We start from the raw sequence: 23450 nt of genomic DNA, 5'->3' as shown, positions 1-23450 counted from the left end.
ACATTAGTATCATTACCAATCTATGAAGTGAGCTTTACTCCTACACCCTCTCTTTTAAATAACAGTTATCCTGATGAATAGGTCATGTATATTTTTTAATCAGAGCATCAAACCAGGTAATCTGGGATATTAATCTGGTCAGGTAAGCAGCAGTGTCAGCTGCTTCTTTCACCTTCTGCTGATTCTTTACAGTTTTCTACGTCCCAGTGATCAACTACCCAAATAACTGCCAGAAGGCTTTTCCAAGATGGCCACCGGCCTCTGACCTCTCTCTGTTACAGTCATGAATCAGAAGCCAAGACACGAGTGAGAAGTCTTCTGTAGATGGTGGTCATCTTGGCTCTCTACAGTAGAGGGTGTGGTAATCAGGCTATAGCCAATCATCTCCTGACACACCAATCACATTGCAATTAGCACCGTTTCACTGACCTCTTCCTAAGGCACACCATACACACCTTTTTATAAAAGAATAACACACCACTTACACTAAGCAATAAAACTATGACAGCAGTCACAACAGTCTCCAAGAAATCAGGGGTTCCCACTGCAGTGCACAAGCCCACACACTCTTTACTGGATTGGTTTTAAGGTGACATCCTAAAACAAATCTGCACATGAATATTAATAAATATGTATGTTCCATATATGATTATTATCTCTATGAATCCCATCATCTCTGGCAGGTAATTTATGTGAATATCGATATTACAGCAAACAGTGAGTTTATGGTAGAACTGAAACATCTTGAATCTGTATTTTGGGACAAACTTTTAAAGCGGATTTCATCGGATTTACCTGATAAATCCATACCTGCAGATCCTATGTTCCAGCTCAGTTGAATAATGACTCAAAATAACTGCACGTGCTCAGAAGCGTTTCAAGATGGCTGCCAAATGGCGAGATAGTGGTTAGCGCCGTTTCTCAGCGGCTGTTTCAGATTTAATCAAGCGGCTCGTGAGGAAACGGATTAAAATCCACTGAACTGATCGTTACCATAAAAGTCTGAGACTGAATTGAGAGTTTCTTAGTTACTAAACAAACCTGAGTAACGTTCACCTTTTAGCAGCTCTGCTTTCCTTGCTCAGAAAAACCTGGAACTCACCCGGAATTATCCCCTCTGGATTGTCAAAGGGGTTTTCCATAAACTTCCCAACAGCGGTGGCCTCATCTCTTCCCAGCTTGTTCTCCGCGATCAGGGTGTAGTTGCCATTGTTGATGTGGGTCGGCTTGTCAAGGAAGAGGCAACCGTGCTTCACCGATCCATCGCCCGAATCCACGATGGGGTGCGTGTAGATGTAGATGGTCTCATCCAATTTTTTGCCATTGTACAGCCAGGTGATGTTTGGCTCAGGGTTGCCATCCACAGCAAAGGGAAAACACCAGTGGTGCTGCGGCACGGCATCTTTCAGGAAGATTATTCTGACTGGGACTGTGGGGAGACAGCAGGTTTGTGAGCCGGTTACAGCATCCCGCTGAATTTATTTAACCTATTTTTAAACAGGAAATACAGCCGAGAAAGTGACGAGAGAGATTTCTGCAGGAGCTGCATGAGAATATTCTCATGTTTGCTCGGTGCCTAACGCCGGCAGACAGTTAGCTTAGCTCAGTTCTTCAGGTAACAACATCCACCTGCTGCAAGTGGCTTCCACCTCGTTCCAATCTGTCAGTAAAACAATCTCATCTACCTCACAGCTTCAGCTGCAGTTATTGGTTACTAATAACTGGACAAATTGAATGATTTTAAGTGTTTGGTGTTAAATATATTGTGTTTTTGAGGCTGATGTAACAAACAGGATGTCTGAGGGGCCTACCCTGCGCTTCGACAAACACTCTGTCCTAACACATTTGCCAAGAAGTTAAATAATAATTGTATTCTCAGTCCTGCATGCCATGATTTTATGCTGAATCCGCACCTCACTCATACAGAACATAAAGCAGGTCAGGAGTTTCCAAGGATCAATGTTCTCCCTCTGCACTTCAGACCTGCTATGAATAATGAAATCCTGGTCGTTGTCGTGCCCCTGACCACAAATGCTACCTGGAAGCTCTTCTGAACACAAAGTTACAGGAAACCGCCTCGTTTAGATCGAACCCAACTCTGGAGTGCAGAGCCCCCCCCCGGTCTGCACGAGCTCTTAACCCATGACCCAGTCCCAGAAAGTGCTGCGCTGAGGGGATACCGAGGCATTTGTCTCTTTACTCGGGGCTCGCTAAAGCCCGTTACACTGAGGGAAAATTAGTGCTATTTATCACATTTAACTAATCATCCATTAGCGACCTCTGCTAATCTTACACAAGCAATTTCACTGCAGGGGTGAAAAGGAAGGCTAGAATTATGTTTAATGAGCCTGCCAGTTCTCAGACTTCATTGCAGAATTAGACAATGAGCATTTTGAAATGTGGCAAACACACTAAATGATTTCTGGCCCAAGTCCAGGCAGAGTCGCTGCTAACTGGGTGCTTTGCAGGCGAAACAGTAACTTTTGGGACGGTAGATGTTGATAAAAATGATGGTTTGCTTTCACCTTTTCAGATTTAAAGTTTAAAAATGACTTTGCAAAAAAGCATAATTTAGAACAGCTCTTTTATGAAAGGGGAGCCGCACGAGTACCATGAATCAATGGCACAGAGAGCCACTCGGCAGTAAACACCCACTGTTCTGGGAGGTAATTAAGAGTAATTAAAGGGCTGGCGGTTAACGAGTGTCCGTCCACCAGGGGGGCTGATGTTGATAGATTAGCTGCACTAACGCATTTACAGACTGCCAATCACTGCGGATGAAGCGGTTTTCCGGAGTAGGAGGGAAAAGTCCATTAGCACAGGCTCAAATCAGATCTTAGCACGGGTTATCAGCCCCATTTTCCTGATGTTCATTATCTGTCCCTTGATGCCTGCGCATTTGGCCTCAGCTGATTGGCGCCCCCGTTCTTTTTGGCTTTATTTTCTAATGAGTGTCACTGAGTTGGTGATATATGATATTGTTTGGGTAGTACTGTCAGTAATGTATCACTAATGCCTCTAACTCTGTCTTCAGTGGGACCGCTGGGTGCTGTCATTCCTCATTGTTCAACTTCCAGATGCACTAATGCATCTGGAAGGAGAAAACAACAGAAGCTCCTGGGTCAAGCTGCAAGTCCAATTTAAAAGTGCACAAGGTGAAGGAGTTCTTTAAGAGCAAGGTGAGCTGAGTTCACTTTCTTTTGTCCTCTCGTTGTATCCCTGCATTAAATAGCGAGCCATACCTGCTGCACTTCACTTATACTATTTTAACACTTCTCACCAGTCGCCAGAGTGAGTGGCAGGTGACAGAAAGCTCCATTAGAAGCACGGTGGGGGCACGCTCGTATTTGCAGAGGGGGCATTTAGAAGAAATCAGCGCAGTGCATTTTTTCCTTTCTCTGGCTGTCCACCCTGCCTGCACTAGAAAATGGCCCCAGTGTGCTCTCGCCCTAACCTCCATTAAGCCCGACGATTTGTATTGTGAGCTTTCAAGAGCTCGGTTTTATTTTGCAGGCACTTACACTCAATGTCCAATTGCACCATCCTCTCCCCTGGCCCAGCTTGGTTCTCGGCCTCACAAGTCAGGTTGTGTAGGTTGTCCTTGGAGGAAACGTTGGTGAGGTAAAGGACCAGCTCCAGTGTAGAGCCCCAGATTCTCTTCTGCAGCCGCCACCGACACACACACAGACACACACACAGACATTGTGTTTATATAAATATCCCACATGTTAGGGGGATGAAATGAGACCCAGTTTACTGTCCTATGAAGCGTAAACCTTTGACCCTGATTTATGTCACTCGAAGCTCCGTGTAGCCGATCCAAAGAGCTTTACAGCAGAACACAAACGTCACCACAATGTAAAATAAAAACAGATCTCAGGAAAAACAGCCTCAAAGTTTTAGGATGTTTAGATGTAAATAAAAACGTGACCTTAGAAACAAACAAAAGTCGAGTATGATGATGATTTTATGCACTTAAATAAACTAAAACAGATGAACAGGAACCGTCCACACGGGACAGACGAGGCTTCGGCGTTTACTGTGACAGGAGTTTGTGTTTATGACTGAACTCTTCATTATAATGTCTTAAAGATATTAAGGCCTGGATGACCTCTAATTTCCTGCTTCTAAATTCAGATAAAACTGAAATTCTTGTTCTCGGCCCCACAAATCTTAGAAACATGGTGTCTAACCAGATACTTACTCTGGATGGCATTACTTTGGCCTCCAGTAACACTGTGAGAAATCTTGGAGTCATTTTTGACCAGGATATGTCCTTCAATGCACATATTAAACCAATATGTAGGACCGCTTTTTTGCATTTGCGCAATATTTCTAAAATTAGAAACATCCTTTCTCAGAGTGATGCTGAAAAGCTCATTCATGCATTTATTACTTCTAGGGTGGATTATTGTAATTCATTATTATCAGGCTGTCCTAAAAGCTTTCTGAAAAGCCTTCAGCTGATCCAAAATGCTGCAGCTAGAGTACTGACAGGGACTAGAAAGAGAGAGCATATTTCTCCCATATTGGCTTCTCTTCATTGGCTCCCTGTTAAATCTAGAATAGAATTTAAAATTCTTCTCCTCACATACAAGGTCTTGAATAATCAGGCACCATCTTATCTCAAAGACCTCATAGTACCATATCACCCCAACAGAGCACTTCGCTCTCAGCCTGCTGGCTTACTTGTGGTTCCTCGGATACTTAAGAGTAGAATGGGAGGCAGAGCCTTCAGCTTTCAGGCGCCTCTTCTGTGGAACCAGCTTCCAGCTTGGATTCAGGAGACAGACACCCTCTCTATTTTTAAGATTAGGCTTAAATCTTTCCTTTATGATAAAGCTTATAGTTAGGGCTGGATCAGGTGACCCTGAACCCTCCCTTAGTTATGCTGCTATAGGCCTAGTCTGCTGGGGGGTTCACATAATGCACTGTTTCTCATTCACCTTATTTACTTTGTTTATACTCCACTCTGCATTTAATCATTAATCGCTATTAATCTCTGGCTCTCTTCCACAGCATGTCTTTCTCTCCCCTCAGCCCAACCGGTCGCGGCAGATGACCCCCCCTCCCTGAGCCTGGTTCTGCTGGAGGTTTCTTCCTGTTAAAAGGGAGTTTTTCCTTTCCACTGTCGCCAAGTGCTGCTCATAGGGGGTCGTTTTGACTGTTGGGTTTTCTCTGTATTATTGTAGGGTCTTTACCCACAATACAAAGCGCCTTGAGGCGACAGTTTGTTGTGATTTGGCGCTATATAAATAAAATTGAATTGAATTGAATTAATCACACAAACTCATGCACATCAAACTGAAATGAGTAAATCCCCTCTGGAGACTAAAATCAACTGAGGATCATTTTTTAAAACTAAATAAAAATCATACTATAATCATCGTGGTGTGTGTGTGTGTGTGTGTGTGTGTATGTATGATCCCTATAGTGGACCAGTCTTGATGAAATGTTGCATAATCATCAACATTTATGTGACAAACAAATTTTTATAGTACAAATCCTACAATCGTGCACATTTTTCAGTTGAACTGAGAACCGAACGGTGACCTTCTGACTGCGTTCTGTGTTCGTTACACTGTTACGTATTTTAAAGGTTAATCTTTAATCTTCCCGGTGCAGCCGCCGATCATCGATCAATGTATCGAAATAAGTCACTATATAAAAATGCTTAAAGTCTAAAAATAACGCAGCAGAGCAGACGACGACAACGGGGAGATGAGAAGACGACGTTTGGGTGAGCATCATCAGGCCATGAGACACTTTGTGAAGCAACCTGTCAGGTATTATATCTTCTATAATTCATCATTAATCTTTTTTTTTTACATATTTATATTGCTCAAAATATGACATCTAACAGTTTTGTTTGCAATCACATTTAAGAGAGTAATTTATTGGCCCAACAGCAAAGTGTGTAGAGCGGGGGGGTCTGCTCGTAAAAACTCAAATGTTTGGGTCTTTTTATAACTCGGGTCCACAGAGCTCTGATCTGAACATCGTCCCGTCCATCTGGGATCACACGAAGAGAAAAACCAACTCCAGCAGCCTAAAAAATAAAAAACCCTAAAAAGAAGAATCGATGCTGCTTAGAGATGAAAACTAACTCTGCGCTCTGTGTCCTGCAGGCTGAAGATTCTCGAGTACCTCGGTAAAGAAGTGAGAGTCGAGGGCTTCAGTTTGCCATCTCACGCTGGGAGTGGGACTTCCTGTCACCTGACACGCGAATGTGAGGTTGCCTCCTTCCAGAATCTTATCCTGTGAGGAGATAATATTCACCTCAGGCAGACCTGAGAGTGCAGAAGAGACAGCATGAGAGCCCGTAGCAATAAACACAGGTTGCTGTTGTGATGGTGCAACTAAGTATAGAGTTGAACTCCTTTTTTTTTTTTTTTTTTAAAGCTCTTCAGAAAAGCAGCACAGGGCCAAAATCTCTCGTATGTTTCCTGGCAACAAGACGTTCCTGCTGTATGTGATTAGAGCAACAATGTTGAGCCAATTTCTTCATTTTGGTGTGGCTGCTTTCTGCAGGCTTTTATATCCTGAATAGGAACAAAAACATGTTATTATTATTTTTCAAGGCAATTTGATGTAGATGCTGGTTACAAAACATGATTAAGATTAAAAATGTTGTGAACTTTACAATAAAAATCTCCACCACATACAGAAATCCAAAAGAAAAAAAACACTGATTCTTACATTTGCAGCTTCTACCCTAAAGAAAAATCTATAAGCCACTTCAGGAGCTTCCAGCTCCAGATTTTTAAGGGATGCCACATGAGCCTTAAATGATTCACAGATTTGTAATTTTGTAATTTTCACATGATTTGTGGGGAATGTCTGATCAATCGGGTTGGAACATTTTCCAGATTTTCTTTCCCACATGCAGCAAACAGGAGATTATTACTGGATTAGGCAGGGAGCTTCCTACTCACTGTAAACACCTGCCCGATCCTATTTCACAGGTGAGCTGGCAGTTACAGACCGTTTTATGTGTGATCTGACTGCGTTGGACATGTGCGCTCTCACACACAGCAGATCTTCACTGCCGCATGTGGAGAAAACTCATAAAAAGACCACTTTCTTCTGATTGACTGCCCCTCACCTGGCTTCCACAAAAAGTGCCAAAAACTGCAGTTTCTGGAGTGGCCACTTGAGGCTCGCTCTAAAAGCAAGTCAATCCTCACAGACTCCTGTAGTTAATCACCCAAAATTACATATGGTGACCTGTGATGGCTGTAAGGTCCAGAAACCAACGGGTGATGTCACTGTGGCTGAGTCCATCTTTTATCTACAGTCTATGGCAGAGCCAGAGCACTTAAGGAAATCTGTGCTGAGCCAATGAGCAGCCTGAGCTTAGCTTTGCCTCACAGGGATCAATTATGGTGATCAGATTATTTGAAGATTTAGAAATGTTTAAAAGTCTCCAACAATCAAATACAAAGTTCAAAATCTAAATCATCACAAGCTCAGAGGTCAGAATGAAAACCAAACTCACTGCAATTATCTAACACCAAACTGCTGAGGGGTATTTTCTCGCTGTTGGACGAACATAACAGCATTTGGTTCTCGAGGTCGCCGCGTTCGTCAAACTGCCACTGCTGCAGCCAGAAGAGCTCGCACGAGCAAACGAGAGGGTTGTCTCTCAAAACGCTGAAAAGGCAGAAATCAGCTCAGTAGGTGGCAGGAATCAAACGTTACAGAGAAACCAAAACATTATTAGACATGAATAATAAAAACATGCCATCCTGATGCAGGTTTAACTCAGTGTAACCTCTCATACTTATATGCATAACTAGAAATGTATAAAATAATGGATATAAATCCTTGAAGAACTCAAACAGCCATTCAAACACTTCAATCATGACTCTACTTTTCGCTTTACTTTCAGAAACCTTACAGGTTATAAGCAGTGGGAAGTTTGACTGACATGCACTGAAAGAATACCAATCAATCAATTAACAAAGGAATATCTAAACATGTTCACCTCTGAATGAAGACAGCAAATAAGAGCATGTGGTTGTAGATGCAGCACAAAGACTGTTTCCAGGTTAGTTTAGTTTTACTTCTGTCCTTGAAGACTGAAAGCATCACTGAGCCCAGCTTTCATCAGACATCCTCAGAAACCAGCCGCAGCAGCACTGGGCTCCGAGGTCACATGACCATGTTGTTATACTGGGCAGCTGCTGGTTCGGGGGTATCAAACTCATTGCTGTACTGGATTATTTTTGGCTCAGTAAAACAGCTGCACAATAACCTTCAAAACATCCTTTTAAATTCTGAGCTTGGCTCTATTTATTAAACAGATGATGAGGTATATTAAGACAATAAGTGCGATATTTAATATTGTGCCAGGACAGTGTTAAAATAAGAAACACTTCAGCACAGCACATTGCTTTAGCCGCCTTTCCTCAGTCACCGCTTTGCCACCAGTACCTCTTTTCCACTAAACCAGCTGCTTTTCCAGCTCAAGACGAGTGTGCAGGTTGCAAGAAGCTGCCACAGATAAATAACCACAAAACTACTGAGTGGAAACACTGTTATCAGTGGCTGTGGGTGAATATCCACAGATCCTGTCTGCTGTGATTTCTTTCCCCACATAAATCACCTCAACCTTCACTACATAATCCTGTAGTAAAGAACTGGCTCTGCACCAGCTCCAGCACTGCGTCAGTGGAAAATGGCTTTAAGTAGGCTGTATAAATGACAATGATTCAGACTTCTGAAACAAAAGTTCCCGGTGCAAAGTATAATCAGAAGTCCAAAGATTATCCCCTCCGTCCCTGCAATTGTCTCACACTGCAAAGCCGTCCAGCAGGTTTCTTCCAAACACCTCATTTTAATCCAGAAACGCAGTAAAGCTGGTAGAAGGAGAGCAACGTAAAATACTTTGATTTTTCTAGTTTAACACTGTGAAGACAATGTGACCAACTCACTGTATCCACACTGTGTGGATGGAGCGCTGAGGTCAACTATGAGGCTAACCACAAGTGTCTGTAAAGCTTTGTCATGTGTTGGCGCTAATGGCCGTGTTTTCCATGCGGTCTGCTGCTGCAGAGCAGTCGCTCAGCCAAGCTGCACCTTTGGAAATGATCGTATTTTCCCTTCTCAATGCTATGCTAGCCTTTAGCACGATTTAAAACATTTAAGAGACAGGCTTTAGGAGAGACTCACAGGTTAAGCAGAGGTAGAAAATGAAACACCCTCCAGCCGATGTGCTCCAGAGAGTTTGATGCCAAGTTTCTGTCAAACAAAAAGAGAAGAGGTGACATTTTGGACACGTGTTGATCACCCTTTGCTGTACTTTCCATTGATGTATGCTCATTTAACTTTTGCATGCGGCATCCTTGTTGTGTCTGGGTTTTAGCTTTCCTGCAGCACAGCCAGACGTCAAGCTAAGAGCATCCAGGCAGTATATTTGAATTGTGTCTGTTCAAATGTTGCTTTGTGAAAGCGAGTGGGTCCAAAAACAACCAAAAACAAAGCCGTTATCAGCCGAAATAAAGGAAAGATTCAAGTAAATATGTTATTTTTCTTTGTGGCAATCTGGTCCTGCTCTGCAGTTGAGTCACGCTGTGATTTGATTGCTCACTTTCAGAACAATGTGTACCTGCCTTGAATTACACTCTGTGGAAAACGTTAATGCATCCAAATGGGTCCTGATCAATTACCCTGGCAAGTATTTCACACCGGCCGAGAAGCCACGTTCACAAACAGCCCCGGCACATCTCAGTGTGTTTGCTTAGAGTTCAGTACATTAGGTGATTAGTTCAGACTCACAGGCACTTCTGGGTTGAGGGACACGGACCGGCAATAACACTTTGGAGTGAAACACGCTGCAGAAATTTACAGGAAGAAAATACGCTTCCCATTTATCAGAGAAATGTCTCCATTTTTATTTTGCACAAGTACAACAGCAGCAGAGAAATCCGGGTTTTTACACTTCGGTCCGGATGAATACATCTCAGCTGAACCGCTGCTAAAATTTGGAGGATAAATTGATCAAATCTGTATTTCTGATGATTTGATAATTGGCTAAAATCTTGATTTGTTCAATATTTTTGTTTTTAAACAAATCCCCACCAGCCTTAGCTGTAAATGAGAGCATGCTAATAATGATGATAAACATAAAAGCTCGTTAAACTGGACCTATTTTGCTCATTTCCAGCACCGTGTAGTTATTCTTGGTTCAGTACTTCCCTGTAACAGGCCAGTTTGAGCTCCTGCTGCTTTGAGGCCGTCCTCATTTTAAGCTAACTTTCTGACTGGCTGCACCCTTGCTGTGCGGCTCAGAGGAGCTCTCACTGATGTCACAGAGAGCCGAGAACAAAGACCACGGTGTTAAACCAAGCATTCGGCGCGGTCTATTTAGCTTTACGCTCACAGGGATTACTTCTACATATACTGACCTCGTTAGTTAAAACTCTGTATGAACAGCCACAATTTTAACAGCACATATTAAAAAAGAAAAATCATAACGGGCCCAATTTAACTCCAGTGTCATCGTGAACATCTCTGCATTTAATATGGTGATGAATCAAATCATATTGTATATGTCGGGCTATGGTAATAACACTGTGATAGAATGCTACATATCCTTTACTCAATCCTCTCAGGCCACTTGAATATCACCACAAATGATCCTCAGACTTCCCAGGAACCAGGCTGTAAATAAACCTCCCTCTGAAGATGACAGAAAGCCACACTGGGGAGCGTGCACATGGAAACCAATACATAATCACTCTGACAGGGCCAAGGGTTCAATTATTTGTTTTCCTTACCCCCAAAAGTTCATGTCAGATGGGTTAGCCACTGGGGCTTATCCATTACCAAGCTCAATTCTTCCTGTGGTCCACGGGGGGGAGAGCAGAGCCGGGAACAGCGGCTCACTCGCTTTTTGTAATTTATGAGAACATCTTTTATAAAATCCATTTTTCTCTCTTCTTAACAATCAGAGCAGGAAGAGAGAAAAGAAAGTGGCTCGAGTTGATTGAGCCTCCCTGCTCGACGCTTCGTTTGGCTGCAGCCGGTCAGCCTTAATCTCAGAGATACATCTGTCACACAGAAAGCCCTCTACTCCACCCGACCCCACCCGCCCTCTCCCTCCACAGTGAAATATTGATTAAGTGATAATGGACCCTTAGTGGAGTGTATTTATTATGCATCAGTTGTCGATAATCCGCCAAAGTGAGCGAGTAAAAGGTGACTGGTGGATGTCTTCTCCAATTTCTTGAGCTCACCCTGCCTGCCTCACCACCACCACCACCCCTCCATCTCTGGTCCTTAAAACCCGGCTGGTATTTCAGATAAACAACACTGGACATGTTGCACACGCTCAGTAAAACGACGAACACAAGATGGTGGCGATAAGGGTCACCTGCTGACGAAGAGACAGATTTGATGGTTTCAGGCGATAACGCTTCCTGGTATCATTTATTTATTTATTGCCGGGAATGTTTGGAAACATAAAGACTGAACAAACAGTCTCAACGAAGAGCTTGTAATTAATTATGAGGCTTTTTGCTAATTTGTTTTTTGGTGGTTGTAATTAGATCGAAGTTTACAGTCACAGCTGCAGACGTGTTTTTTTTATCTGTGATGACCAACTTTAGGACTGCGACTATAAACGATTTTCATTATTGATCCATAATTTTATACTTAATTACTTGCTAATCAATGATATTAAATCCACTTATTAAGAGAAGCTGAACCAGTAAATGAATTGTCTACTGCACACAGACCACTGAATTAAAGGTTGTCATATATTATAAACAAACATATACATAATATGTATTTAACAAGATGTTAAAAGTAACTTATGGTTTAATGATTTACCAGATTGGAGGATACAGCTGTCTGAACATCATGTGACACGTGCAATATTAAAGAGCCGGCCGAGCGCTGACTGGCAGCGACAAACAGGCTGGCCGGCCCACAGGTCAAAACACGACACGGGGAACACAATCCTGCAGTGCAACAAGGACACTTACACATACTGAAGCTTGGGGTTGTTCTGGAAGGCGTAGGCAGAGATGAAGCTCAGCCTGCAAAATGTGACCGTGCTGGAGAGGACGAGAAAGCACAAAGAAAATCACTGCAACTCTTCTTGGTAAATATTTTTATATCTGACTTTTATCCATCCATGGGGAGAACATAAAAAATTCAGCTCAGTTTTATTTATATAAAGGACAAATCACAACAAACAGTCACCTCAAGGTGCTTTAAATTGTAAGGTAAAGACCCTACAATAATACAGAGAAAACCCAACAACCCCCCATGAGCAAGCACATGGCTAGAGCGGGAAGGAAAATCTTCCTTTTAAAATCTTAAAAATAGAGAGGGTGTCTGTCTCCTGAATCCAAGCTGGGAGCTGGTTCCACAGAAGAGGGGCCTGAAAGCTGAAGGCTCTGCCTCCCATTCTACTCTTAAGTATCCTAGGAACCACAAGTAAGCCAGCAGTCTGAGAGTGAAGTGCTCTGTTGGGGTGATATGGTACTATGAGGTCTTTGAGATAAGATGGGGCCTGATTATTCAAGACCTTGTAGGTGAGGAGAAGGATTTTAAATTCTATTCTAGATTTAACAGGGAGCCAATGAAGAGAAGCCAATATGGGAGAAATCTGCTCTCTCTTTCTAGTCCCTGTCAGTACTCTAGCTGCAGCAAAGGTTCCTCACAGAAAGGCTCCAGCTAACCCTAACTTTGATCCGGAGCTTCATTTTGTTCCCAGAGGAAGCTTACAGTGTTTTATCCTCGCGTTAGAGCTTTGGGTGTTTATCTGGTAACGCTATCCCTGCCAAATGGAGTGAATCCTGCAAAATAGTTCAGGCACATTCAGGGGTAATAAACCATGTACCCTCTCCCAGTTTAGGAGCCTATTTAAGCTACAAATTTCCCATCCACCCCTCTGAGATGTGAATCCTGCTGCCCCGCATCGCTCCCCTCCTCCCCCTCAGCATCCACCTGGAGGCTCTGAGCACATAATCATATCTGCAGAGAGTAATGAGCTCATGACTGCAGCCTAACTCTATTCTTCTGCTGTAATAAATCATTTCAAACATGAGATTTCTGACTGAACTGAAGACGTGCAGTGTGACACACACACACACACACACACACACACACACACACACACACACACACAGCATTAACCAGAGGATGGGATCAGTCAGTTATATGGGTCAAAAAAAACTAAAAATCAAAATAAGCTGAGAGAAAAACATTACTTACAGGTTTTTTAGCTCTCTGTAGAAGGTAAGGTCAACCTCTGTTATATTCTCCAGGTTGGCTTGGTTTTCTATGTAACTGGATAATAAAGGAAGGGGGACAGAAAGAGATGTAGAGAGAGTTAGATTAAGGTATTTTGTTGTGACCTTCAGTCTTTTGCTGTGTAGACATTCATATAAGCTCATACTGAATGGGAAACATACAAAAGAAAAAAAGATAAATGAAAGAATTCCGTGATTCGGACCACAAAGGAAGTTCTGTGTTAGGGAATTCAAGTGTTGGAATGACACGAGGAAAAAATAACTACATTTAAAAACACGTCCTTTGTATCCGAACACCCAAGAAACAAGAACAAAAGACACAAAAATGTGCTCAGGATTTACTGCTCAGATTTGATTTTCTCCTCTGGCTGGTAACAGTTATTTTATATGTAGCCAACATCAGATTCCAGTGTGAACTGGACGTCACACAAATCATCGTGCGGAACTAAAACTGGAAGCCACCAAAGTCAGCGTTTGTGGTTTCACTCATGGTGGCGAGGAGGAGGAGGATCCCAGCTGCCTTTCTAATTCTGGCCTTTAGAGGAGCAATGGCTGCTGCTCATCAAGGTGTGTGCATGTTTGAGTAGGGAGACTGTGATGTGAACGGCATTTCATCCCAAATTAAAAGATGTCAAGGGACACTTTTCACTCGGGTCAGGATGTCACCGTTCAGACCAAGTCCATCTGTAAAGGTCAGACCTGCATCAGATCTGGTAACACGCAAGGACGCCAACCAGATCAGATTCGAAAATGTACTAACCTGTCAAAACAAAGGAGGAAAACAGATTGAAATGATGTGATTAACAACTAAATCAGATTTACACAATTTTTTCTGCACTCTTTACTAAGCCTTAGTGACCTTTGTAACCTTTATGTAAATACCAGCTTCTTAGTTAAAAGGTAACCAATTATATTTTTCCTTAGGTTCTCTCACATGTATGCTCTCAGAATGATGGATGAACAAATTAAACAGCCAAAATTTCAAATAATCATATATACAAGTAATAAAAGGCTCGGGCTTCAGGCTGATGATGTCAGTGAGAGGAGATATTTTTAATACGAGCACAGAAACCCGACCCCTGCTGCTGAAACCTTCTGTTTTTTAAGGTCAGCCAATTAGATTAAAGTTGTCTTAAAGGGAGTTTAAACAGCTTGGTTCAGATGTGGCTGAATCAAGGGGCTGCACCAATGCTCAGTATAATTATTTTTAACTCTGAATTATGCCAAACTGCTGCAGCAGAGTGCAATAATATTACTTCAGCATTCATATTTAGAAGAAACAATAGTGAGAAAATGGGACATGCAACCCTGGGATACCAATGTGATACCCCCCCAGATAACTCGACATCCACACAGCAAACAGATAACAAACCTTGGTGGGATGTCCAGGGACCCACAAATGGCAAAGCTCAGGAAGAACTTAATCTGCTGCTCATGTGGGGGGAAAATAACAATAATGATGCTTTAAGAGATGCTGGGCGGATGGGAAATTCTTCTCAATGAGTCATTTTCCACTTTCCAAACAGCGCCTACCTCAGAATAACTACTGAGCTGCAGATCAATGCAGCACTCAACACAAGGACAGCCAGCTCTTTTCAGGAGACATCTGAATAGATGGCTTGTTTAGACCTTCCAAGGATCTTGCTGGAGATCTGTCCACCTCTTTTCCTGCCTGTCTCCGACTCTCCGGGCCCTCCTGGGCTCCATAGAAATGTTGCCCATTTTGCTGAGGAGGACATTTACTTAATGGGCTTTTTAAAAAAGATATCTAGATACAAAACTTGAAGGATTTTATTTATGTGAATGTTTTTATCCCTCTGCTGAATACATCATAGTATACTTCAGAACATGTAGAATTACCCAAATGGTCACAATCAAAAGAAATGATAAAAAATAAGGACAATAGAGAAAAGTATGACATTCTCTTTCTGTTTTTCAAACAACTGCATATTTTTCTCATAAATAATAAGAAATATTTAGGGATTTAAAGTTGAGTTCTCTGTCGTATTAGCACACTCCTGTCATACGCAGATAACTCCCACGGATCTCTTGGCATCACCCCCAAAGATTTTTTGCTTCTTCATGAAAAACCAGCCGCAGCAAAATGAACTTGAAATCCAGTGAAGGCAACGACCAAGTCAGAAATACTGTTTTTTAAAGAAACTCACGCAGCAGTCGCAGCCGTACTTTGGAGTCAGTTTGTTGAGTTAACTTGGAAAAAATCCCCCCCCCACACACACACATTTTGAAGCTTCAGCGTTAGCATTTTGGCAGCCGCCATGTTGGTTTTTCCAAGTTACTTCTGCCCCAGTCGCACCAGCTTCGAGGCCAGTCAGTGACCATCACGCACAGGGAAAATGTGTATTCCTCGACTGGTTGCGAGTGGTTGATGGAGGCCCGTGCTTTTTACTGCTGGGGGGCTGATTTGCTTTTAGCACCAGTCTCATGTAGCACCTTGAAGACCTGCAGTTTATGACACTTCTGCATTGGCTCCATTTTGAACCCCATGTTTCCTGAAGAATCTACAATAAGTTCAGTTTGTCTGACGAGCACATGGTCAAATTGTTCCAGGAACAGCTCCATGGGGTTAATATATGATACTCCGTTATAGGGGAGAACACCAGCTGACCGCTTCTTCTCTGAGTATTTCTGCATAGTCTGGATCTGCGCTTTGTGCCACGTCCTGTTGTACGAAGCATTTGGCTCCAACCGAGCGGCATCCATAAGGTATGGCCCGGCCTTGTACAATGAAGCGTCCCGCTTTATCACCTCCGACTCCCCTAAAATATCACACTTCCTCTACTGTGAGTGACATCATCTTTTCAGATGTTCCTCCTAAATACTGTTGACCCAAACATCTAAACATTAGAGTCTGTCCATAGCACGTTTCCCCATCTTCCTCTGTCCAATGTATTTTTTTGGCCATCTTTATCTGTTCTTTTTCATGTTTAATCTCATACACACGCCTTTATCTTGCAGCTCTGCCTGGAGGAAATATCCTGGAGTTGGAGCTCCACTGCTGAGCCTGACGTTTTGAGAGTAACGAAGCTGCCAGTTGAGGCCCGATGAGGCTCTCGCTCAGCTGTGCACTGTGGCCTCTTACTTCTTCTTCTATTGTGTTTAGAGCCAGTTTGCCCTGTTCTGTGAAGGGAGCAGTACACACTGTTTTATGAAATCTTCCATTTTAGGGCGGGACAATTTTCCGCATGGAATAGCCTTCATTTCTTAGACTGGGAATACTCTGAGAAGTTTCAAAAGAAGGTAATTTCTCATTAAACCCACAAAGGCTCCAGACCCAAACTGCCTCCTGAAGCAGCGCAGCACTTTCAGGTTGTGTTAACACAACTGGAACATGTTTTTCTGAATGATTATGCTGCATTAGATAAACCTGTTGGGACTGGTCCTCTGGGTGCCCACCTGGATATCCTGATTAAAAACTATTAAAGATTTATCATCACTAATCAATCAATCATAGCATTTCTGATCAAACTTTTGAGTGTTAGTGTCGCTGAATGTAATATTACCCATTTACCAACTGCAACAAAACATTACACATCTGCAATGAATATTCCCATAAAGGCTTTAAACTATTTTTAAATAGAAGATCAAATAAATATGATCGAGCTCAATCAATACGACTGAAAATGTCACTTTTTTCCAAATACTATAAAAATTGACTATTTAACTGCAAATTATTACTAAGAGTACTGATGTTGAAATTTCAATCTAATCTACTGCATAATAAGAAAGTGGAGAGACCGAGAATAAAAAGAGTCACAAATACTGTTTTTACTTAAAATGGGAAAATGGATTCTGGGAAAAGCTTCATTTGAACTCGGATCCCTGACGTGAAGTGAAAGGTCTGTGTGAGCTGGTGAACTTTGACCCACAGAGATTCCTGCAGATCTCTCACACCTTAGATCACAATTCAGAAACACAATTCAAAGGTTGATGACAGCTGGTGTGCTGTGTGGGGATGGATGTTCATATTAAACAGCCAAAGCTTTAACTAATGAGCTCCACATGTCTACAAGTAATTCCTGAGAGCATCACACTGACCTAAACACTGCTTATTTTTTAATGTACTCTCCTATGGACTGTATATAAAAGATGGATGCAGCCACAATGACCCACTGGTCTCTGGACTCCTTTTTAGCTCAAGTGAGGGTTAATGTTTCATGTTGCAGGTGGGGGGGTTATCGTGCTTTTCCTTATTCTTTATTTTCATTAAAAACATGAGAAAGTTTCAGAGCTCAGTTTTGGACATTTGGTCAAAAAGAGCAGATATCCATGATATGGCTGCGAGCACCGAAGCCCCTGATTACTGTTTAAACCTTCAGAGACGATCAATCAGAGGAATGTTAAAGGGAGGGGGGGCCTAAAACCAGAGGAGCTTAAACAGCTTGTTTTAGACGGTGGATGAACCGAGTGGCCGTGCCAAACTATAAATCATGCAAAGCTACTGTAATAGATAAAACTATAGAGTATAACAGGTCCTAAAGGGTTTTAACCAGTGTATTACAGGCCTGCCAACTGACCAGGAAAACAGCTGAGACATGCAAAGGTACGCTAGCAGAGTCCAAGAATAAAGAGCACGGAGCGGGAAATGAGCATAAAAGGTCCCCTTTAACTACAGCAGTGATCCTCAAATCCAGGCCTCGTGGCCCGGCGTCCTGCAGCTTTTAGATGTGTCCCTGATCCAACACACCTGAGTCAAACGGCTGAATTACCTCCTCAGTATGCAGACATTCTCCAGAGTCCTGCTAATGACTTCTATATGTGACTCAGGTGTGTTGCCACATCTAAAACCTGCAGGACACCGGACCACGAGGCCTGGATTTGAGGATCCCTGAACTTCAGCAACACACAGTGTGTGAACAAGCTTAGAAACTCAGCCGTGTCTGACTAAACCTACAACAATCGTAACCTTTACTGTTACAACAACTCAGTGTTATTTCATTAATAAGTAATGTTGTGGGAAAGTGAAATTAAAAAAATAAAAACTATCATCTACAGCGAGTGCTAAAGCTGGCAGCTGGTCGCTGACATTATTAGAACTATAATCCATCCATTTTCCATCTCAGGAGCCTATCCTATAAGTCATAATGAAAGAGCAGGGATAAACCCACAGACATTATAAAACATGGACGTAGCTTCTGTGTCGGAAAAATGAAGCCAAAGTGCCTTAAAGGTGCATTTTACCTGAAGGCCACCAGCTGTGGCTGCAAAAAGACTTCAGTCCTATAGAAGTCTGTGGAAAAACGGCTTTCTGACCTCTAAACACTTCTCTGACGTGTTTCTGGGCTCAGTCACCCATTTCCAGTCATACTGGATAAAAAGTCTATTTAGCAAATCTTTATGTTTCAAAGTGGAGGATGATGGGGTGCCAGGGTGGCTCAGGGCGTGAGCAGGTGACCACGTTTATGCTGCGTGGCAGTGCGGACTGCACTGGTTCAAATCCCAACTGGTCGCCATTTATCGCCTCCCGGTTTCCTGTTACTCTTCACTACAAACTGTCAAATAAAGCCATGAAAAAAGTCACATCTGGTTTTTTTTGCAAACCAAGATGGCGACAGCAGCGACGCTCATCTCCAGGCTACAAACCGACACTTCAGAAACCAACGGGTGTCATCACGGTATCTACATCGAGCTTTTACACAGCAAACCCCTGACAGGTCATCAGACCATCAGAGAGAAGGCCATCCTACCTGTGAAATCCACAGCTGTGGTCAATTTAGAATCAATAACTACCGCAACATGTATGGAGCACCTGAAGACAACACACAAAGATACAAGGAGAACAACTCCACAGAGAAAGGCCAGCTCTCCAATTTATGCTTACACTACTGCTGATCATTGAGAGCTGAAAAATGAGTCATTCTGCAGCAAAATTGGAGGTTATGAAAACTGAAAAGAAAAGCAGATCATGTGGATACAGGCTGGACCTGAGCCATAAACATACCTGTAGTAATTTCTAATTAATGACGGTCACTTTCAGCACGTGCCGTTGTTTCAGCGTCCCAGCTCCCCGTTTGTCGGCCGCAGCACACAAACCTTTTTATTCATGTCTGATTGACCCGCACAGCAATAATGTGATTACAGGGCAGGTGGGCCCGGGATCACCCATCGCCCTTACTTATTGGATTGAGCCAAGTGGGTTGTATATCATCTATTGTTCCCGGGTGGGGGCACTGACTGGCAATTCACAAAATTGAATTTATACCTCAGCTTATGATGAATTTCAGCCTGTGTTCCACAGTTAATGGCCCCTTGTTTGTTCCACATATCGGCCGTATTCCCTCACGCTGCCAATACAGTGAAGTGTTGTTGTTTGCCGGCATGTAGCGCGCCACGGTAAACAGAAGCCCGCTCACTTATTGATTTCAGAGAGAATGTCAAGCCTCAACCCGAGCCCTAGCAAACATGTTTAGCTGCAGATACAAGGAAATACCTGGCGTGAGAGAGGGTATAAAAAAGAAGGGCAGTGTGGGTGAATAGAGGTAGAGAGTGGCAGCGCATTGACTTTCTCCAACGAAATAGCATTTCAGAAATTTAGTTCCTTAACAAGTGCTAATTGCTCAGATCCGGGGACGGGAACAAAGAGAGAACAGCGTGGCGGTGCGACGAGTGACATTTAGTTTTCCATGTTGGAGCTGATGGCGGGTTGCATAATAATACATCAGCCTTCTTTGAATCACAGGTGGTCAGTTTTCTGCCTCTTTTTCAGAGCAAAGTTTTAAAAAAGCCAATTTTAAATAACAGTCATCAGCTGCAGACATGCTGCCGCAGACTGAGAAACCTCAGTTCATCGCAGCTATTCATGAGTTCCCCGGGCCCTGCCTGTCAATCAGCCGTGTGATGATTCCTTTTAAGTGTGATGTTTGGTTAGAAAGAACTACATCAAACTAAACTACCCCCCAAAACCAAAAATTACATTTAAAATCAGCAGCTCAGTCATCTTCTACTTCATATTTTGCAAACCAACCGAACGACACTGAAGGAAGACGAACGCGGTCAGGCCAACCTCAGCAGTACATCCAGGTCTGACAATCATTCAGGAGTGGAATTTAGATCTGAGCCACAAATATTAAAAAGTACTTTCTACTCAAGCTCTGAGACTCCAGTATTCTTTAACTATGATGCATCCAGGAAAGATTTCTCCATCTTAAGGACACAATGCACATGTACAGTGTGTTGTTCTTTTTGTCTGTGTCTAAACTATCACAGGGTTTATGGGACTGCGATGTATTAATCGGAAGTTTTAAGACTCAAACCTGATCACACCCTCAGCAATAAAACTTTGGACATCCAAAAAGGAGAGGAGGAGATCCTCTGAAGATCTTGAGGGTGCGCTCGAACATGCACCGGGGGTAAGACATCAGTTTCCATCACTCTGTGACATTTACTGTCAGCTCCAGATCCAATATTGATTCCCAATAGCAAAAGTGTCTAAATTAATGCATCTCAGATAGCAGGAACTTTATTTTACATCGAGCAGAGCCTAAATGTGGCTAACGATGACATCATCGTCTGTACATGAGATTAGAAGTTATGGAAGGCTGTGAGTCAAAAACAAATCTGCATTTGAACTGATGGAAACTTATAATCCCATTAACATGGAAACAAGAACTTTGGAAGATACAATCAATGTAACTAACCTAATTTGTCTAATGGGTACTTCTGCTTCTGCATCCAGACAATGTTACCAATGACCCTGACACCTGGAGCAGTGACACCCCCCCCCCCAAAATTAAGTGATAAGTATCAGCCTAATCTGAGAATTCACATCAGATGTGAAGGCTTTGGAAAAGGACCCCATTAGCACCAAAACTCTGGCAGTGAAACAAACTGAACACCAACACACAAACACAAACTGAGAAAATCAACCACAATCACACGAGCACATCTGATGCACATCATACTCACATCTCTGTCACATTCTCGCTCTCCTGTGAAGCCAGCGGTGGGATGCTGGTTATGCCGTTAGGTTCCAGGCACTGCACCATGGTTAAATGGCACCGGCAAGCCGATGGGCATCCGCCCAGAGTCGGCGCTGGCACCGGGCTCAGAAGGGTGAGCACCAAGGGCAGGAGGAGTACCAGGGCCCGAGGTGCCATCTCAAAGAAGGATTTCCTCAGCAGAACCAGTAGGCTTGGCAGTTGTAGCTGGAGTCAGTGTGATTCACCTAATGAAGACTGAACTAGAGTGGTGAAAAGCTTTCACACAATCCTACTCTTGACTCTCTAGAAGGGCTGAGATCCCAGCTGCTCAGGGTCTGGTACTGAGCCACAGCTGTACTGAGCAGCAGGAGGGGCAGGCAGGCAAGCAAGCAAGGGGGCCCTTGGGACACAGTAGTAGTGGGCTGCCGCCTCTTTTCCTCTCCCTCTCCCTTTCTCTCCTCCACGATGAAGGGAGGAGCAACAGACCGTGGGCCAGAGTCACCAGACACCTCAGAAAAGGGGGAGGGGTGGAGGTGAAGGGTGTGTGTTGATGATAATGAGCAGAGGAGATGGGGATATGGTGGTAGAGACCACCCCACCACCACCACCCACCCCCTGGGTGAGAAGCCTTCTGGCGGGACAGCAGAGCTAAGGAGTCGGGGCTCTCGGGTGCCTGGATGCATGCAGCAGTGCTCTCACCGCTGCAGCAGCATCAGGCTGCAGGGCTGGATCTCCGTGTCCTGGGAGAATTGACTGTTGAAAGGTTCATGATTGTTGACACTCAGGAGGTCAGTGATGACTAAATAGCTGTGGAGTAATGGGCAGGAGGGGCATATTCTATTTGCTATAAGCTATTTTTCCAACAACTCCCAGTAGAATTTAATAATAGGAAGTGAAAACAAAGGACTTTAGCTCTTTAGAGTTTGTTTTTGGAACTTTTAAAGTGTTGTTAGTCCCATGAGGTCACACAGGATTAGCTCATTATGGGTTTAAAAAGGTGACTTCCAGTTAAGGTCGACAAATGAGCATCAATTTGATTCATATGCTGTCACGAGACAGCGCTGTGCATAACAGGTGAGGACGCCAATGCAGGACAGAATCACACACTAACAAGACAGAGGAAGCAAAACTAAATATCAAAGTAAAACAGGAAGTGACTAAGCATTCAGTTTAATTCAATTTTATTCATATAGCGCCAAATCACGACAAACAGTCTCCTCAAGGAGCTTTATATTGTAAGGTAGCAGCAGAAACGTGGACTGGGACAAAAGATAAACAATATACGGGACCGACTAAAGACGGGCCACCACAGACCAACACGGAGACAAGGACTGAATATGGACGCACAAGAAAACCGAGCTGAAATACAAATAACCAGAAGTCAGAAAACAGAGTGAGGCCATGATGGTAGGTACCTAGATGAACCTTCACCTACTTAATAGACTCAGAATCTTATTATATTTCTGCTTTGTTCCATCAGCAGCTTAAAGCAGAGGTCAGTCAGGTGTGTGTGTGTGTGTGTGTGTGTGGTGTGTGTGTGTGTGTGTGTGTGTGTGTGTGTGTGTGTGTGTGTACGTTTAGCTGTCAGACGTCTGAACTGTTTTCACCTGATTCTTCTGTGACTCGTGTGTTGATGATTTTTGTATTAAAGCTGTTAAAATCTTTAATGTTCCATTGTGATATTTTTCATGTGGAAAGGTAAATTCCACCACAGGCTCTACAGACCATCAGCACCATTTATCCTACAGCTGCAAACATCAACCTGCTGCAGAGACTCCATCACTCATATGATCTCTGCATGAGTGCAGCCGTTTTTCATCAGCGAGCCATACACTGTGCCCCACCCCCATTTCTCTTGGTCACTCTGCTCATGAGTAAGGTCAAAATGTCTCGACCGCAGTGATTGGCCATAAGCTGAATCGCTATTTTTTTGCTGCTGTCATCAGGATTATCTGGTGGCTTAATTACACATCCTTTTGGTTGGTCTTAGCTCAGCAGAAGTGTGGGAACAAGGCCTTCATTCATGCAAAAAAGTGTCTGCACATCAGCTGAAGATGGATATAATGTAAGCAGGTGATAATTTTTTAATAAAAACATCTCTATGTTCTTAATAAGACTTCCTATAATTCCCGAGCTGTTTGGCACGGGGGCGGCACGGTTAGACAGGTAGTTAGCACCGCTGCCTCACAACAGGAACATCCTGGGTCTGAATCCAGGCTGGGCCCTTTCAGTGTGACGTTTGCAT

At 43.2% G+C, this 23450-nt stretch overlaps 1 protein-coding gene and 1 long non-coding RNA gene across 3 annotated transcripts in view; one reads left to right on the top strand and one right to left on the bottom strand.

The window, feature by feature from the left end:
* Window positions 1–21419, bottom strand: part of ntrk1 (neurotrophic tyrosine kinase, receptor, type 1) — a 43336-nt gene extending 21917 nt beyond the window's left edge. For both annotated transcript variants that reach the window (XM_030749964.1, XM_030749965.1), the window contains exons 1-8: window positions 21192–21419; window positions 13228–13302; window positions 11991–12062; window positions 9175–9243; window positions 7499–7653; window positions 6148–6290; window positions 3522–3660; window positions 1103–1429 (exon numbers count right to left, since the gene is read on the bottom strand). In XM_030749964.1, coding sequence (XP_030605824.1) covers window positions 1103–1429; window positions 3522–3660; window positions 6148–6290; window positions 7499–7653; window positions 9175–9243; window positions 11991–12062; window positions 13228–13302; window positions 21192–21382 — 1171 coding nt within the window. In that variant the 5' untranslated portion in view covers window positions 21383–21419. The remainder of the gene's footprint in view (window positions 1–1102; window positions 1430–3521; window positions 3661–6147; window positions 6291–7498; window positions 7654–9174; window positions 9244–11990; window positions 12063–13227; window positions 13303–21191) is intronic.
* LOC115794444 (uncharacterized) lies at window positions 877–6491 on the top strand. Its single transcript, XR_004021170.1, has 3 exons — window positions 877–1283; window positions 3035–3179; window positions 6129–6491. It is a non-coding gene; the product is annotated as an uncharacterized LOC115794444 (long non-coding RNA).
* Window positions 21420–23450: the final 2031 nt, after the last annotated feature.

This window comes from Archocentrus centrarchus, chromosome 16, assembly GCF_007364275.1.
Source record: "Archocentrus centrarchus isolate MPI-CPG fArcCen1 chromosome 16, fArcCen1, whole genome shotgun sequence".
NCBI classification, from domain to species: Eukaryota; Metazoa; Chordata; class Actinopteri; order Cichliformes; family Cichlidae; genus Archocentrus; species Archocentrus centrarchus.
This window is presented reverse-complemented; position numbering and strand designations above follow the sequence as displayed.